Genomic DNA, 17,207 nt, shown 5'->3' on the forward strand with positions numbered 1-17,207 from the left:
AATAAATAGTTACAATATAAAAGATAAAAACAGTGTTTATTCGATCAATGCGCAAATACTATGTAAGTCTAAATATTTAACCAAAAACCCAGAGTAAATAAAACGGAAAAAGGAAGCTAGTAGAAACAGATTTTGGTGGTCTTGTCTGATAAACGTTTAAGTAGAGAGGGATGAGTGAGAAACTCCATGACAGGTTTTTTACAGTCATTGTTTGAGATAAGGTTGTATGATTTTTTGTCAGTGAATGTATAATCCAGAATAACAAACTTCAAGTGATCAAAGTTGAGGTTTCCTAATTTGACGTTAGTAAGGGAAGAACTAAAGATTTATTACATACCGTTTGTCAATTGTAGTATACGTTGGGGGGTCCCTACTGCTATACCAATCTTGTTATTTTTGCAGTATTCGATGTGTTCGTCAAGCTTGATATGCTTACCGAAGAGTTTTGTAATTTTAAATTCTTCTGTCTGTAGTTTCCTAAGAGCCTTTACGATATCAAGAGCCCGTAAAGCAGAGAGACAGAAAATTAGGGTAGTAGGACTACCGTTCGAATCAACTTTGTTGAACTCATTTTCTTGATTGTTTTTTTTGAACGCGTGAGTTACGTATTCGGGATAGTTTCCAGTTTCCCGTTCATTGGGAAAGTCAATTGTATCTTCGATGTACGAAGCTAAGTTTCCAAGTTAGTATAAGTAAAAAGGGTTGTTTTCGAGAAGACATACATTTGATAAACCTGTCTTGTAATTCTACAGCAGAAAGATCTTTAAAATTGATGCGAATTTGGTTGTTAATAATGTCAGACAAGATATCAGGAGAGTGGGCAAGAGAAGTGGCTTCTTTGCCAGATGTGCCGAATTTTTGCTTTTTCTTTTCCTTTAATTTTTGACGTTGGCGTTTGCGTTTGTTTTTTTTGACTTCAGAAGCATCTGAAGAAGGTTGATTGGCTTCGATTTCATGTGAAGAAGACTGGGATTGACTGTCGTTGTCGGATTCGTTTGAAGAGGCGTCAATTTGGTAGTCTAAATCATCCTCTAACGCGTCTGCGTTTGTCTCTGTGTGCTTCATCATGTAGTACAGTTGACGTTGTTCGGAAAAAAGGACGTAGTGGTTTGGTTGAGCAAGGTTGTTTGAAAAGAAATAAGATGGTAGTTAGTGAAAATATAGATATTGAAAAGTAGTAGTGTCTAGTTTAATTATTTAAAAGAAAGAGAAAAAGTTAGATATTATTCGTGAAATAAAGAAAAAGAACTGAAGTAAACTGTGTACAAAGAAATTAAGCATATTGATTTTTTTTTTCCAAAGTAAAAAAGAAGAATTAAAGAATCAAGTGAACCGACGTTTACAGGATATTGAAATTTATGTACAATTCTCTAGTCATAGTCAAAAATAGTAAAGCAATAATCTATGAGGATTTCAATAGTGCGTGAGAAACTACTAATTTCTGGGATCGTAGCTTGTTTTAACAAAGTAGGGCCCCAAATGATAGCAAGATTATTAGTGGACATTTTGTTGACATCGCTGTTGTCCTTGATTTTAGTCAAATGAATTGTGAGATGACGAATAGTAGAATAGTTAGCGTCGGGCAAATCATTAATGGCGCGATGTACAGCATCTCTCCGACGCGCTTCGTCCTCAACCTTACCAGCGTCAATAAAATCGTTGTAGTGTTGATTTGGAATAAGAGGTTCGGACAATTCGCGGAAGAAGGATTTCAAGAGATCAGCAAGGGAATGAACGTCGTTTCCATAATCCTTTGCCGAATTGAGGATCGTAAGAGGTTCTTTTGTGAATTGCTGACGAAGAGCGAGCACCTTGGCGGCAGAACTGGGAATGCGGTAGATTCCTTGAATGTTGAGGCCAAAAGTTTCTATTTGGGTGGTACATTGAACAACGACGTTTGGAACGTTGGAATGTTCACGTAAGAGAATGGCTTCCAAATGAGCACCAAAGAGAATGGTTGAGTCAGAAACCGGTGACTGGGGCTTATTATTAGACTCAACAATGTCTTGGGCAGGAAAAAAGTTAGGGGAAGGAGGTTTTGCAGAATCAGAAGTCTTTAATTTTGTTTGTGTCGATGGTGGTAAAGGATTAGTATCGATATTGGGGGGGTTGGTGGCCGTAGGTGTTTGTACTTCTGGTAGTGGATGGATGGTTTCAGACTTCGTTGGTGAAGGAGAGCCTCTTGAGGAAAGAGCAGGATTTGGAGGTGCAGGTGCAGGTGCAGGTGCAGGTTTTAGAGGTTTGGTAGGTGAGGGTAGTGTCTCTTGAGGTTGTGGTTTTTGCGAATTGGAAGCTATTTGGTTGTGAGAAGTCATAGGGCGGTTAAAGTTGTTTGTGGAAGGCGTGGAAATGTGGGTAGGATTTGTTGGAGTAGAAATGTTTACGGAGGGAGGTGTAGAAGATGTGTTAGAGGGACCATAGGAACTAGGTGGTTGAACGATTTTCGTTTTTGAAGCGTCAGAAGGGTTTTGATCATTTTTACGTCGAGAAGAAGAGTCGAGAACGTATTGGCGGAAGTCGGCGTTAGAATCAAAATTGTGGAGAGCATGTTCGAAACCACAGCTTTGAGTTGAGATGTTTTGAGGGCGGATCAAGACACCGTTCATGACAGTGTGAGTTTCACAAAGTTTTGTGTAACGGAGATAATTACAGTTAAGGGAGGCTTCAATTTCTTTCTGTAAGCTGAAGAACTGCTTAATATAGTTGGGACGATGAATGAGAAGAAGTTCTTGTTGGGCTGTTTGGGCATTTTGAATGTTAGATTTCATGTCCGACTCTGCAGATTCTGCTTTAGAGCGAGCCTCCTCTTCGAGTCGGGAGAGTTGAGCATTGGACTTTGGTTTGAAGAAACCAACTTTTTTCTGGTTGTCACTGGCGTTTTTTTGATCGAGAGTGTGATTGTAGTCGGATTCAGCACTCTTGAAGCGGGCTTTGGATTTGTCCATGTGTACGACGGCTTCAAGGTATGAGTTTTCTTGGCGTTTGGCATATTCCTTGATAGACTTTCGTTTGCGATCACACCCTTTATAGAAATCCAAGACTTCATCAGAGCAAGTAGAGAAAGCCTTGTGTTGTGTAAAGGAATTAGCAGCGAGTTGTTCATGGATTTGAAGGGATTTGACGAGTACCGCTGGAAAAGAACTGGATGAAGCGTGGTTGTCTTGAAATGTTTCGAGAAACGACTTTGCAATCTTTTGAAGATCCTTTGCAGACTGTTCTTCAAGAACAGCTCGTTTCTTCAAAAAATTTGCGAATTCCTTGGAAATGTTTAAGTGGGATTTGATTCGGTCATTGAGTATGGACAAACCAAGTTCACTGTGAAGAATGGTTTCAACTTTAGGGTCTTTTAGAATGTCGGTTTTTGTTTCAGCATCCATAGTGTTTGGGGATTGGTAATGGATGGTGAAAATGATTGAATGCTCCGTTGGAATGAAAGTGAGGATGAGAAAAGGAGGGCGGGTTGGAGTTCACAGACGTATACTGGTGGTAGGTAGACTGTGAGGGAGTCTGTGAGGTGTTGGGTAGAGCGGTGTAATGGAATTAAGATTAATCTGATTGGAGTGCGTTAGCAAAAAAAAAGCGAAGCTCACTGGCATTTGTAACTAAAGTGCCATACCCACGATAAGTGGGGTATCATTCTTAGTGGGGTCTGTAGTAGAACTGTTGAACTTGTAAGGGAAAGATGATTTAGAGAAGAAGTACGGAAGAGACTAGAAAGTACTGAAAACGACGCGTTGGAAAAGAATGAGATTGTTAATTTTGTAGATGTAAGGATGTTTACGAAAGCTTTGATGGTTTGGACGCGTAGACGATTGTGTAATTCACAGAAAACAGAGAACAAAATAGTTTGGTAATATGGAACTACGATACAAAGGTTCAAGAATGAGAAAGAAGCTCAAAAGGTAGAAAAAGATATATAAAAAGATATAGAGAGATATAAATAGTGCATTCAATTGATTATGACAAATGGGATAAAATCTGAGCTGACAGTATGCTGCTATGACTGTCAACTTGTCATCAAGTAGATGGACCAAATAAAGTCGGATAACAATTCATAGAACTTGATAAATATACAATTAGAAGTCTTTTATAGTTTAGATTGTAGGGACTGGAATAACATAATTTTTCTGTATGCACAGCATCCAACCTAATAGCCAGAAACGCCTTCCAAATTTACTGAACCGTGCTTATATGTAGTTTATAGTTGTTGTGTTCTTTATGCCAGAGGGTAAGGATAATTTTTTCTAACGTTGCAATTTGTTTCCGCACATCCTGGTACTGACTTAATTCTGCTGTTTGTGACCATGCTGATTTAACATTTTGAGGTAAAGAACGCCATATATTTGAACATTTAGCAGAGACACCGCCCCAGTCTCCTGAAGATTTTAAAAGCTTGTGAATCCTGCTCCGAAATAAGATGAAACCGTTCTTATAGTTGTGATTAGACGTCCGATTTTTTCTTGTTTTAAATAAAGTAGAAGGTGTTAGAACCGGTAAGAACACTGGGTTTTTTAATGTTGGATTCATTTTAAATATTTAGAAAGTTGGTGGGTTCTGCGGTCCATTTATAGTTGTATGGTGGCTCCTTTTCTTTGTTCTCTCTGTAACTTAGATTACCGAAGTGTACTTCTGAAAGTTAGCATTAATACAACAGTCAATATGAAAGAATTGATCTCTTTTTTAAATAATTTACTGCGAAAATTTGTTACAATTAATCATGAAAGATTTGGATTTATATTAGAGCAATTGAAACACGCGTATGGACTACTGGTTGATGTTAAACACGTCCCTGCTAAGTACATTCTTGAGAGCTTTAAAATATTGGAATCAATTAAACACGTCTGCAATGTTAAAATACACGAAAATGTCACGCGAAACACTCTTAACTTCAGTTTACAAGCTCAACTTTTCAAACCAAATGTATTGAACTGCATTCACATAAGTAACGCGAGTGGACGTCCCTTAGTGACATCCAGAGATACCTGTGCAGATTGTATCAAGGCTCATTTAATGCGTTGGCTATTACTTCATGTTGATAATCCATATCCTACACCTTCAGAATACTACCAATTGTGTCTTGAAACTGGTTTAACGAGAAATCAATTGCGTAATTGGTTTTCCAATAGACGACGCTAACTAGCACCGATAATGCAGGAATAGACAATACTATACAACTTTTTTTCAATTTCTTTGTACATACAATTATACAGTAGTTCTATTAAGCCATTTCTATCAGTAGGTCCCGTTCAATTTTTTGCGTGTTTGGAATTCATAAATTTTTTTTTCGGAAAACAAATGTATAGGCTTTCTCTATTGTTTTATGTCGTTCGTTTCCATGTATTTAATTGTCTATCGCATTCTTTTACTTCTTCCCCTCTCTTTCCCTTTTCTTTGTCTTTCCTTTCCAAGCCCGATCCCTCCAACGATACTCTGCTCCGCTGCGCTACGCATACCCTTCCTCCATGTTACCTCCCATCCTTCCTCACCCGCACTACTCTTTCTTACACATCCTTCTTACCTTTGTTTACATCCATTTGTCCCACACCATTACTTTTCGCACTGCCTCTACCTTTAACTCTTGCCTCCATTCAAACATATTCTAATTCCCTCGTTTCTTTACATTGACAACTTTTCTTCTATTTTAATTTCCTCGTGTCCATCCTTTTCCTTTCTATTCTAAACTACTTTATTCCATCTTCCTTTTTCACCCTTCCTATAATTTCTCTGCCTTCCCATTTCCATCCCACCACATCCTCCATTCCATTGTTTTCCACTTCTCCCACTCACCCTCTCGCGCTTTCCCTTTCAACCTTCCAATTGTCCTTTCTTCATTCATCGGCTCACTCCACTATTCCCTTCTCCCTCCTACCCCATCGGTTTACCACCCTCCCTCTGCCCTACCTCTCACTATTCACCACCCCTATACCCTGCCTAACCTTTCATTTTCCTTCCTCATCAACTTGTTATTCTTCTTTTACCCCCACACGTACTCTCTCCCACTACAAACGAACTCTTCCTCCCCTTCCACATCATACTCAGCTATTACCTGGCCCAACTCCCCTCTACCACCCATTTTCCATTCCCCTTCCCATTGTTTCAAACGAGAATTCTTCCTTTATTATTCACTAATAATTACTTTTTTGTAAATTAACTTACTATTCTAAACAGACTTACTCCCTACTTTACCGATTTTCTTTAATTTCAATTCAATGTAATACCGCTACAAATTCCTACCTATACATTATGTCTCCTTCTTACGCAAAAGCTGAAACCCATTTAAAAAACATTAATCCAACTTGGTCCAAAATTGTCGACACCGTAGGTCACTGCTCCTTTGAACCCCATCCTGAACGCCAACCCTACGAAGGACTCATTCGTGCAATCACTTCACAAAAGCTTTCTGCTGCTGCTACAGATGCTATTATTCACAGATTATGTGCGCTTTATCACAAACATCAGTTTCCAACTCCCAAACAAATTGTCGACACCGACGTTGAAACATTGCACTCCTGCGGTTTCTCTAAATTAAAGGCTGACGCAATTCACAATATCGCTAATGCTGCACTCAATAACCAACTTCCTTCCAATGACGAAATCTGCAAAATGTCCAACGAAGACCTTTTAAAAGCTCTTAGCACACATAAAAGTGTTAAGCGTTGGACAATTGAAATGTACATGATTTTTACTCTCGGTCGCCTCAACATTATGCCAGCCGATGATGCTACTCTTCGCTCTAGTATTACACGCATTTTTCATCCTGATAAAAATCTATCTATTGAAGAACTTGAAACTCTGACTTCCCCTTGCGCTCCCTACCAGACTATTGCTGCTTGGTACCTCTGGCACTACCCAAAACACTAACAAATCGACAGCAAACAACAATCTCACAAACACATGAAAAACAGGCCTCATTTATTTATTTATTTATTTATTACTTCACTTTTCTTAATACGCTCATTAAACACTTCCTATTGTTTTTCAAAACCAACATCACCACCTTAGTCTAATAATACTAAAGTCTTCACCTCTTTCTTCCGTATACTCCACCTCTACTTCTGTATTTCTTTCCCACTAAATAACGTACCTCGTTCAACTACATTCACAAATTCCAAACAGGACTGCTTTTTTTTATGATATATAAACCCCTCATCAACTTTTCCATTCTTCATTAAACCAAGTTTTGCCTACTGTTTTCCGCTATATATATACCACGGACGACGGTTTACTACATGCTTGGAAGAAAAATAGTCGACTCCACCCTGGATTATCCTATTTTATGATTTTTCAGTACTAAATCAACGACTAAAATACTTCCAATAATTATACAACCTAAATATAGATACATTTTTTTCAATATACTTTATTTTATCACTAAAATTATTGTTTAATCGTAACCATAAACTATAGTATGCGATTTATCTCTTCAACTACTCAGATGTATAAACACCCCACTCCATATACTACTTGATATTCCACATTGTTACGCTTCCTCTCTTCTATATCATTTTAATACCTAACACAAATCTAACTGAAACACGTTGCAATCGCAATCCACTAACACACAATATTTACTACACATACAAATTATCACCTACAAGCAAAAACACTTAATCGAAAAATAACTATCATCATATTCATTCATCAATTCTACTACAAATTACTTGAATAGTTTTTGCAAACTCATCTCTCCAGATTCTCCCTTGTTAAGAACCTTTACGACGGCAAGCTCGAAATCTTCTTGAGTAACATGTACACGTCGTTCACGTAAAGCAAACATACCAGCTTCTGTACAGACACCTTTCAGCTCAGCACCACTTGCTCCGTTCATCTTTTCTGCAATACTCAACAAGTTAATTCCACGAGTAAGATTCATAGAACGAGAATGGATTCTCAAAATTTCGGCTCGAGCTTCGTTAGATGGAGGAGGAAATTCGATTTTTCGATCGATACGGCCAGGTCTTAAAAGAGCGGGATCCAAAATATCAATCCGATTTGTAGCCATGATTACTTTAATATTTTTGGTAGACTCGAAACCATCAAGTTGGTTCAACAATTCAAGCATAGTTCTTTGAACTTCGCTATCACCACTACCGCCACCTGCGTCTGATCGTGAAGAACCAATAGAATCAATTTCATCCATAAAAATAATTGACGGAGCATGTTCACGAGCCATAACGAAAAGTTCCCGAACCATACGACTACCTTCACCAATATACTTCTGTACCAATTCAGAACCACTCACACGAATAAACCTGCAATCAGTGTGGTGTGCAACGGCTCTAGCAAGTAAAGTCTTTCCTGTACCAGGAGGACCGTACAAAAGAATACCTTTGGGTTGTGGAATACCCAAGCTTTCAAATAACTAAAAGTTAATTTTAATTCCCCTAATATTTATGACTTACCTCCGGATGCTTAACAGGCAACTCAATTACTTCCTTAATCTCTTTGATTTGTGTTTCTAATCCACCAACCATTTCATAAGTAGAGTCAGGAATTTTCTCGACCATCATTAAAGAAACCAAAGGATCAACTCTATTTGGAAGTATTTTAATTAATTGGTAAGAATCATTCCTCAAGGCAACACGAATATTAGGCTTAATATCCTTGATATCAACATCGGGACTCACGTCAACGACATATTTACCCTCAGGATTCACCTTAACTAACACTTTGTTTTTGCCCATCGTTTTGATTACTTCCCCAACATAACTTCCTGGTTCTTGTAAAAGTTGGATTTCTTCTCTCAACAAACGAACTCTAGCATTCAATCCGTTTCTCTGAGCTTCTAATCGTCGGAGGTTCTGGGTTTTATTAAGGATATTCAACTCGGCATTTTGGATTTTTTGTGTATAGTACTAAGAAGTATGTCAGAAACTACTTACACCGAAAATTACTTACCTGTACTATGTTTTCATTGCTTTCCAAGACATTGGAAGTCAGAACTTCCGTCATTTTTCTAAATGCCACTTAGTTGTTGTGGTGTGTAGAGAATAAGTGAATATCTACATTTATAGAACCTTCCATACTCCTCTAACATCACGCTATTCTGCGTTATTTGCTTTCCTTTCAAAAATATTTTATTACTCTACGAACACTGATACTACAATAATGTGTTTATTCCATCTAAATATATACCTCATTAAGAATTACATAAAAATATCCATATTACTCTAGACAAACAAAAAATGATAAAACCAAATCGTTCGTTCGTTAACAATAATTTTATTAAATACGAAATTAAAACATTTTAATCTACATAAAAGGCTTCTTTTTCTCTGTTCCCTTTTCTTCATTCTTTTCGATGTTTTCATAAGCATCAACTTCTACGATATCTTCACTTTCAATGACTTTCACTCCAAAGGCTGATTCGAACACTCTTTTCACGATGCCATAAATGTCCTTTTTCCCTTCCCATAGAGGGAATATTCCTACTGAAAACACAGTAAAGAAAATCCATATTAATCCTACTACGACCCAGCCAGTAAAAAATCGTTTTGAAAATATATATTTCGAACCATACATCGGCCAAGGCCACAAAATAATAAACACGGCCGCAACACCTGTTGCAGCAATTTTTGATATCATACTTGCACGATTAAGTTTTTTCTTCTGTAGAACCTCCTCTTCCTCAGATTCGTAGTGCATCTCAAACTTACTCAGCAAGTCATCAAAATCGTATTTTTCGGGCTTAATAATGGAAAAAAAGATCAAATAGAGTATAGGGCTCAAGAGTCCCACAACATTGCCTGCTAACATTGGATTATTCGCCCCTGTCGTTTCAATTGTCAATTTACCTGAACCCTGCACACCTGCAACGACAAGCCAACTGACGATACTCGAAACCAATCCTAATACAGGAGAAACGGTAATTGCTAGCTTAGAGGTTCGTGAAGAAAGCATCACACATGTTGCTGGAACGACTGCAGGGCAAACCAATACTCCCATCAGTAGGTATAAATACCCCATTGATACGTTTCCATAGTATAACCCTGTTGCTAAAGCTGACATCGCAACCCCAAATACTATTAATACCGCATGTCCAGTATATAGCAACTCTTTATTGCCGGCATTCCGTCTAAAATACTGTTTGTAAATATCATAAGTAAATATTGATGAGACAGCAATCAATTCGGATGAAGCTGCGGAAGTAACAGCCATAAATATTAGTAATACTGTGGCATTCGCACCTGTTTTACCCATCAACGCAATTGCTCCATAGGGCAAAGCTAGTCCTTGACTGACTTCTAGATCAGTCATACGATTTGGATACGTAGGAAAATAAGGCATAGACTCAAGGGCAAGGCATACGAGACCCGTTGTAGTAGCTGCCAACCATGGAATTGCAAACCAAGAAAGGCCACCCAATATGTAGCCAGGCAGCGCTGAAGCAGGGTTTGCTGCGATAGCTTTTTGCCAATAGCCATTGTCCACAAACACTGTTCCAAAATTCCCCGCAAGGTTAATTATGAAGAAAATAGCTCCTTCTCGACTTCTCATAGTAAGGTAACTTCCCTCAGCGTTTCCTTCTACAGGGTGGGAGTCTCCGGCAGCTTTCAACATATCATAGAGCTTACCTGGGGACCCGATTTTGTCACTAGCGGAATAGGCAGATAAACTAAACATAATTAAAATCACAAGAATGATGATTGTATGAATATAATCCGTAAGGAACGTTGCCTTGATTCCTCCAAAAATAGTATATATTATCACTCCTACTGGAAGTAAAAAGCAAGCTGCAACCGTATTCATACCAGTTATAGATGCAATTGTGGCCGATCCTCCGCATAAAAGCATAGCCATCACAAGGATGTTGGTAACATATGCAAAAAAAATAAAAACTGTGTGAGCTATCGGTCCACACCGGGCTCGAACAACTTCCAGAAACGTATGCGCATTAGGTGCTTTCCTTTTCAGTTCAATTGCCAAGACCGTAAACAACAAAATTTGAACACAAGCACCTGACGCATACCAGAATGCTCCCGAAACACCATATTGGTAAGTTTTTTGAGCACTGGTCAGTAATGTTGATGCCCAAGTCCAGCTACTCACAACAGCACTGGCGACTAATCCAGTTCTAACACTATGTGAGGCTGTATTAAAGTGCTCTGATGTCTGGTTCTCGTTGCTGTACTTCTTAAGGATATATGAAATAGATATCATCAAAACAGCGAAACCCAATCCAACACCAACAACTACGCCGTACCCGACACTTTCGGAAACTGTCGGCTGTACCATGGTAGAACTCCAAAATTTCTCTTAGATTTATTAAGTATTTAGTAGAAAATAGCTTGCTTAAAGCAAACATCTTATAAATATCAACTGAGAGGCTCTTATGAACATGATTAAGACCCTCCGATATAGCGCTTAATCTATAATATTTTATTTTATCTTACACACATCGCCACGAGATCTTTTTTCTTTTAAAAATATATACTTTGAGATTTAGTTGATTGGTACCTCTATAAGTGAACGCTTTCTGATAATTTCGTTCTACTCAATATCATGAAGTGAACCTATCGAAGTATTTACTAGATTAATTAGACCCACACTTCACGACAACAGACTAACAGTATAGTACGAAATAAACAGGCAAACATCACTTTTTTGAGGTTTCTTCCTCTTTGACTATGAAAACCCGTATTTGTTCAATTAAAAAGTACAAATTGACGAACTACTAAAATACGCTTTCAGCTGATCATCAATTCAGTTTATTTGGAACAGTAAAATGGAATTCCCAGTTAAAATTGAAGAAAACCTTATTGACTCATATTTTTGGAACAACGAAGACTCCAGTGGCCTGAAGCAGCAGATATCAGACGTACAGAAACATCACTCTTACAATAAATCGCTAAGGAAAGACATTCATTTATCGAGATCAGAATTGGATGAAACTAGAAAGCATTTGAAAGCGCAAGAAAATCAATTGCAGTTTGAATATGGAGAATATGAAAACGAACTTGACGTATTTCAAAAGAAAATGCAGGTCTTTTCTACTGAAGTACTCGAAAGTCGCTTCTCAGAAACATTAAAAAAAAAGCAGGATGATCTCAATTCTTTAAAAACCAAATTAATGAACCAAGAAGTATCAGCCGTTGATTATGCTTCCTTGGTCTTGCAAACGATGAATCACTGAATAAGTGTTTATACTACTTTATGTTACTTCTAATGACTTATACAATAAATAATGCACGGTGTCGTCGAATGCAACCTAACTTTTCTGCTTCATTACACTTTTGATATCCGACATTCGAGTTTTCATTTTGAATTCAAAACAAAATGCATCATACCCGTAACTCTTCATATACTTTGTCTTTCATTACTTCATGTTTATACTACTCACTTGAGAGTATCAATATAGTAAAGCATTTATTTGTTCGAAAAAACTGCCTAATCAAAGAGACCAAAGCCCATCTATTTATGTTAGTTTCTTCCAAATACCAAAATATACTTACATCTTCATCAGATTCCTCCTCTTGCTTGGCCTCTTCCTTCTTGGCTTCTTCAGCAGCAGGAGCAGCATCACCAGCGGCAGCTGGAGCAGCGGAAGCAGCACCTCCAGAGGGAACAGTGGCAAGTTTCTGGTTACCAGCAGCAATCAACTCTTCTAAGTTCTTGCCTTCAAGTTCATGGAGCAAAGACTCAACACGTTCTTTTTCAGCTTCAATGCCCACAGTGGACAAGACAGATTCAACATCGCTAGCTGATGGCGATTGCTTTCCGCCAACAGTAAGAAGTAGGTAGGCAGCAAGGTATTTCATTTTATTTACCGGAACAAAATCACTTTAAGCAAAGCAGGTTATCTTTGCAGAAATTGTCTCCAGGTCTGACAAAGTGGTTTCTGCTGCATATATATATGAAAATTTTCACAAGTCAAACCCTACCCTATACTTAATTTAGGGTAAAATAAGTTTTCGGGAACGACTAGGTTGTACTTAAGTTTCATTATCAACTTTACCGTATTTCGTATAGCTCACAATAAACATTAATTACTAAAAGCTTTTTGTCTTTAGTAAACAATCATTTTTCGAAGCATAAACATTGTTTACGATTATGCTCATTTTATACACGGTATTTTTTTCGTATTTAAAATCTAGCTAATAGAATATACTTACATAAAAATAATTCTATGGCCGTAGCACCTTTTGGCTTTTCGCTCGCTTTACAATAAAACATCCTCCTTTGCCATAACACATGCAACGAAATTTCAACAACTAAGAAACCCTCATGGTAAATCGCAAAACGACATATATATCCATCAGTACCTCAAGTCCACAAAATTAATTACAAATAAAAGTCGTGCTCATTCAAAATCATTATTAGAACAAGAAAAGCGTTCTCTCATAAAGCAAATAGAAAGTATTAAAAAAGACGAAGCATACCTCTATGTTAAGATTACCATTACTACAACGAATAACATTCTATAAGTCGTTGTTGCGCAGTACTGCGTTGATCTATAATATTATCATCTTATTTGATTACTTATACTACGCTTTTTCTTTTTTAATATCATTGTTACCACGTATACTAAGATATATTACTGTTTTGTAATACGAAGTAACCCGCTTGACACTAGTTTTTCATTGAAGAATCAAAATTCCAGTACTAAACATCGAATTAAACAGCTAAAGCAACAGAAGCTTTATATTTTTAACACGGCTGTTGCAATGAAATCCATTTCCTGTCAAGTAATTCAGGTCACCACCTTAGTGATTCTATAAGAAAAAAGTACATTAGTTTTAGTAACAACACCAGTGTTTTTTTCTTCACGTCTATAGTTGTTCTCATAACATAACCTTATATAATGTTTAATACTTTGAATTTAATGTATTACCCTTATAACCTATTTAAGTCTATTGTTCATATGACAAATGAATGAAATCCAGCTGAATAGGTTGCCGTACTTTTTTCCGTAACGTATATTAAAAATCAAGTTTAGACGATAAATATGATCCCTACTACGTCAAAAATGTTAGAGCTATCGAAATATATTGTACAATTACTAAAACTAAATTCCCTGATGAGATATTAAAAGCGAGGCCATATTTCACAATCAGCTTAAAGCCATAATTCGCATTTGTTATTTGTTTGTTATTTGGAGTGACACAATTAAATGAAGAATGAAACCTTAAGTACAGAAATTAAGTAAGAACTCATAATATATGAAAACAATCCAAATAACTATACGATTTATTTATGCTTGAAGTCTGACATGAATGATATTTATTGCAGTAAAACGGCTTAGGAAGCCGTACATCATTTTATAACTATTCCATTCTAACGATTTAGAAGACATAATTCAAGCATTTACTTATTAGCGTATTAATATTCGGATGCTTCAATTTATGCTATCATGCAATTACAAGGTTTCATTTCTATAACAAGGGACGCAACCAATAATTTTGTCATAAAAACCTAAAGCTCTCTATAAGTACTCTATCAAATTCAAATGATACATAGCTTTTTGAACTGGTCATAATGTCTTCATACTACAGTATTTCAAATACTCTATAGTTATACTTAGTTTCCAAAATTTCAGTTTAATGATAGTGTATTATGGAAAAGACAGTAACTGATATATTCGAGAATCTGGCACAAACATCTATTAAATGCTATTTTTATGGCTTTTTTTTTATGTGAGGATTAAAGGAGGAAGTAATAGGTATGACGTATTTACAATTTATTTCAAGTGAATGTTGATCGTACTTTTAAAATTTATTGTCTAAAATGGTTTGGTCGAGTACAACTAACGATACAGTAAGAATGAATAAAAAATGAGAACTAAAAGTAAAATTTAGCAAACGGATAAACTAAAAACAAGTAACGATAGTATTGACTTCTATTGTATACAAATGACCAACTGTGGACCTGCCGACTTAGTTTTTCTCAAATATAACAACAAAGTAGTTTTCTGAATTACTTATGACTTTCAAGTATTTATATTTGGCTTCGGTTCGTTGTAAAAGCCGGTAGAGTTCATGGACGTATGCAACAACTTTCAAAAAAAAAAAAAAAAAAAAAAAAAAAAAAAAAAAAAAAAAAACACTGAAAGACTTTCAATTTTACTGCTCAGTTTTGTGAGTTATAGTCATCTTACAAATTATACAGCCATCACATGGTATAATACTACTAAATTTAGTGCACGAAATATCCGCAACTGGCCCCATCGCAAGTGGCTTTTGCAGAATTACGAATTCTTTGGGACCGACAAGCATTTTATTAAATAACGCGTATTTGCCGAGTACTTAAGAATATTCCCAAAATAGATATCTAAAGAAATAAGAATTAATTTACTACGAAGACTGAAATAATTCCGTATGCGCATACTGTTCATACGAAGCACGCTAGCAAATATAGGGTAGAGTGGGTAGCCAATTTCATATTTCAGTCCTAAGGACCGGATGATAGTACATTGCTTAACTTCAAAGGGTATATATATATACGGCTTTAGTGTTGTTGGGTTTAACATATAACAATGAATATGCTCTTCAGTGCCCTTTTTGGCGGATAATATTTGGATTAATGATTGCCCCAAAAGTTTTTAAAGCATACCAATAATTAGTTAACTATTATCGATGACTGCCGTGTGCTTACCTTTTTATACAAGAGAAATATATTAAATGAAACTACCAAAAGTTTATATCCGTCAGAGGAACCTCCAATGGTATTTTAAAATGATCATACAATAATTACACTATCCAGCATGTTACTGTATATCATGTTAAATATAATGATTTATCTAGTCAGAAACATGCATTGAAACGAGCCTTTTAAACCTTAATGCTTTGTTCTATCTCGTTTTAAATTTACTGTGTAAGTTCCAACGTTCTAAGACAGAATCTCCAGTTAGGAAGAATTTGCTGAAGAACCTATTACATTCATTTTGCAACATATTCGTTAGCATCGCCATACTGTTACTATAGATTTATCTCTTTGGGTATCTACCCTAACTAACTCAAAGGTACTTATTCAAACGCCAAAAGCAATTACCACTGTATTCCACTTGCTTTGTCATAACTTACTAAGTATTTTTGCCGTGACATCAACCCAACTAAAACGTCTTCCTAAGTGAGAGAGATAATGATTACAGCCAATTAATAAAACCAACTAAAAGCGATATCTTTCCGATCGAATCAAATCCGAATGATCGAATATGGAACATCACTACCAGAGTGACTCGCCAAATCAGTAGAGAAGCAAAGCAGCATTCCAACTGATTATATTAAAGATTATTTTTTGTGTATAGACATGGTTCCATGGAAACTAGAAGTGTAAAGAGAAAAGTTGATATTTATTTTCATAGATTTGATATGAATGAACCTCCATCTTATCCCTAGAAAAAATTGAGGAAAAATACTTAAAAGAAAGTTGGATAATGTCTTCAGGACAGTTCCCAAAGCGTTTGTCTCTGGTCGCCGGAAAATAGGACGTATTAAAAGACCTCCTGAATATCACAGGAAAAGACATGGGAACAAGTAAACTGGACCCTATATATCTTTTGATAATAATGCGCGTATGCAGCGATCGATAATTCGTAGGAATTACCAACCATAAGTTACAAATCACAGGAATCTTAACATTAACCGTAAAATAAATAGAAACAAATATTATGAAACAATTGTTGTATCGCTTTCTATTGAAGGAAAAATCTATCCGCCGCGACATTGGAAAAAGAAGCTTTGCCGATGACTATTCCCTTGAAGATAATGATGCCACCCTCCCTTTGCGGATATAAATAATAAATTAGAGTATGTAAGAAGTCTTCGTATCAAAATATGCCGAAGTTGACCTCCTTGAGAATTTAACTAATTTCAAAATATCATTAGCGATGACGACTAACAAACAAATCAATCAATCCTTTTCTTCAAATCGTGGCGGATGCACATTTAACATTCTGTAGAAGATTTAAGGTAAAAGGTAATAAAAGAAACTTCAAAATATCTCTATTAGAACGGATTGCAGGTTCGACTATTCCGTTAGAAAAATCACATTGGAGATGAAAAGAAACAGCAGCAAATATCATTTAAATCCTACTCTATAGATAAAAACTTATCTACTTCAATATGTAGGTCAATACTAAATTACTCTTAAAATCAAAATTGAGTGCATTTGCTTAACTGGCATAACCTTGAATAGTATTAGTATAGACATACGTCGACAACAGAAGCAGAAGCGCTAATGGGATGAAAGCTTCACAGGAGGGATAAATT

The 17,207-nt window shown here is 36.4% G+C and overlaps 9 protein-coding genes and 1 non-coding gene across 10 annotated transcripts; 4 read left to right on the forward strand and 6 right to left on the reverse strand.

The window, feature by feature from the left end:
• Positions 1–116: 116 nt before the first annotated feature.
• Positions 117–1,068, reverse strand: cms1 (U3-containing 90S preribosome complex subunit Cms1; the record flags this gene model as incomplete). Its single annotated transcript, XM_056180925.1, has 3 exons — positions 117–292; positions 338–670; positions 723–1,068. The coding sequence occupies 3 exons, from the start codon at positions 1,066–1,068 to the stop codon at positions 117–119; spliced, it is 855 nt and encodes a 284-aa protein (XP_056036408.1).
• A 302-nt stretch (positions 1,069–1,370) lies between these two features.
• rga7 (RhoGAP Rga7) lies at positions 1,371–3,377 on the reverse strand (the record flags this gene model as incomplete). The annotated part of the gene is made up of 1 exon (XM_056180926.1): positions 1,371–3,377. One exon carries the CDS (start codon positions 3,375–3,377, stop codon positions 1,371–1,373), a length of 2,007 nt encoding a protein of 668 aa, XP_056036415.1.
• A 796-nt stretch (positions 3,378–4,173) lies between these two features.
• mat1-Pc (mating-type transcription factor (Pc-like)) lies at positions 4,174–4,527 on the reverse strand (the record flags this gene model as incomplete). The annotated part of the gene is made up of 1 exon (XM_056180927.1): positions 4,174–4,527. One exon carries the CDS (start codon positions 4,525–4,527, stop codon positions 4,174–4,176), a length of 354 nt encoding a protein of 117 aa, XP_056036414.1.
• Positions 4,528–4,659: 132 nt separating this feature from the next.
• On the forward strand, positions 4,660–5,136 carry mat1-Pi (mating-type P-specific polypeptide Pi; the record flags this gene model as incomplete). Its single annotated transcript, XM_056180928.1, has 1 exon — positions 4,660–5,136. The coding sequence occupies one exon, from the start codon at positions 4,660–4,662 to the stop codon at positions 5,134–5,136; it is 477 nt and encodes a 158-aa protein (XP_056036413.1).
• A 1,107-nt stretch (positions 5,137–6,243) lies between these two features.
• mag2 (DNA-3-methyladenine glycosylase Mag2) lies at positions 6,244–6,861 on the forward strand (the record flags this gene model as incomplete). The annotated part of the gene is made up of 1 exon (XM_056180929.1): positions 6,244–6,861. The coding sequence occupies one exon, from the start codon at positions 6,244–6,246 to the stop codon at positions 6,859–6,861; it is 618 nt and encodes a 205-aa protein (XP_056036412.1).
• Positions 6,862–7,229: 368 nt separating this feature from the next.
• On the forward strand, positions 7,230–7,304 carry snR92. The gene has a single exon (XR_008803688.1). It is a non-coding gene; the product is annotated as a box H/ACA small nucleolar RNA snR92 (small nucleolar RNA).
• Positions 7,305–7,657: 353 nt separating this feature from the next.
• Positions 7,658–8,952, reverse strand: rpt6 (19S proteasome base subcomplex ATPase subunit Rpt6; the record flags this gene model as incomplete). Its single annotated transcript, XM_056180930.1, has 3 exons — positions 7,658–8,362; positions 8,403–8,855; positions 8,899–8,952. 3 exons carry the CDS (start codon positions 8,950–8,952, stop codon positions 7,658–7,660), a joined length of 1,212 nt encoding a protein of 403 aa, XP_056036417.1.
• Positions 8,953–9,252: 300 nt separating this feature from the next.
• On the reverse strand, positions 9,253–11,235 carry SOMG_02139 (plasma membrane urea transmembrane transporter; the record flags this gene model as incomplete). Its single annotated transcript, XM_056180931.1, has 1 exon — positions 9,253–11,235. One exon carries the CDS (start codon positions 11,233–11,235, stop codon positions 9,253–9,255), a length of 1,983 nt encoding a protein of 660 aa, XP_056036416.1.
• A 490-nt stretch (positions 11,236–11,725) lies between these two features.
• Positions 11,726–12,133, forward strand: SOMG_02140 (Schizosaccharomyces specific protein; the record flags this gene model as incomplete). The annotated part of the gene is made up of 1 exon (XM_056180932.1): positions 11,726–12,133. The coding sequence occupies one exon, from the start codon at positions 11,726–11,728 to the stop codon at positions 12,131–12,133; it is 408 nt and encodes a 135-aa protein (XP_056036573.1).
• A 254-nt stretch (positions 12,134–12,387) lies between these two features.
• Positions 12,388–12,758, reverse strand: SOMG_02141 (60S acidic ribosomal protein P2; the record flags this gene model as incomplete). The annotated part of the gene is made up of 2 exons (XM_056180933.1): positions 12,388–12,411; positions 12,453–12,758. The coding sequence occupies 2 exons, from the start codon at positions 12,756–12,758 to the stop codon at positions 12,388–12,390; spliced, it is 330 nt and encodes a 109-aa protein (XP_056036574.1).
• Between the last annotated feature and the right edge of the window lie 4,449 nt (positions 12,759–17,207).

The sequence above is a fragment of the Schizosaccharomyces osmophilus genome, chromosome 1 (genome assembly GCF_027921745.1).
Source record: "Schizosaccharomyces osmophilus chromosome 1, complete sequence".
Classification (NCBI taxonomy): Eukaryota; Fungi; Ascomycota; class Schizosaccharomycetes; order Schizosaccharomycetales; family Schizosaccharomycetaceae; genus Schizosaccharomyces; species Schizosaccharomyces osmophilus.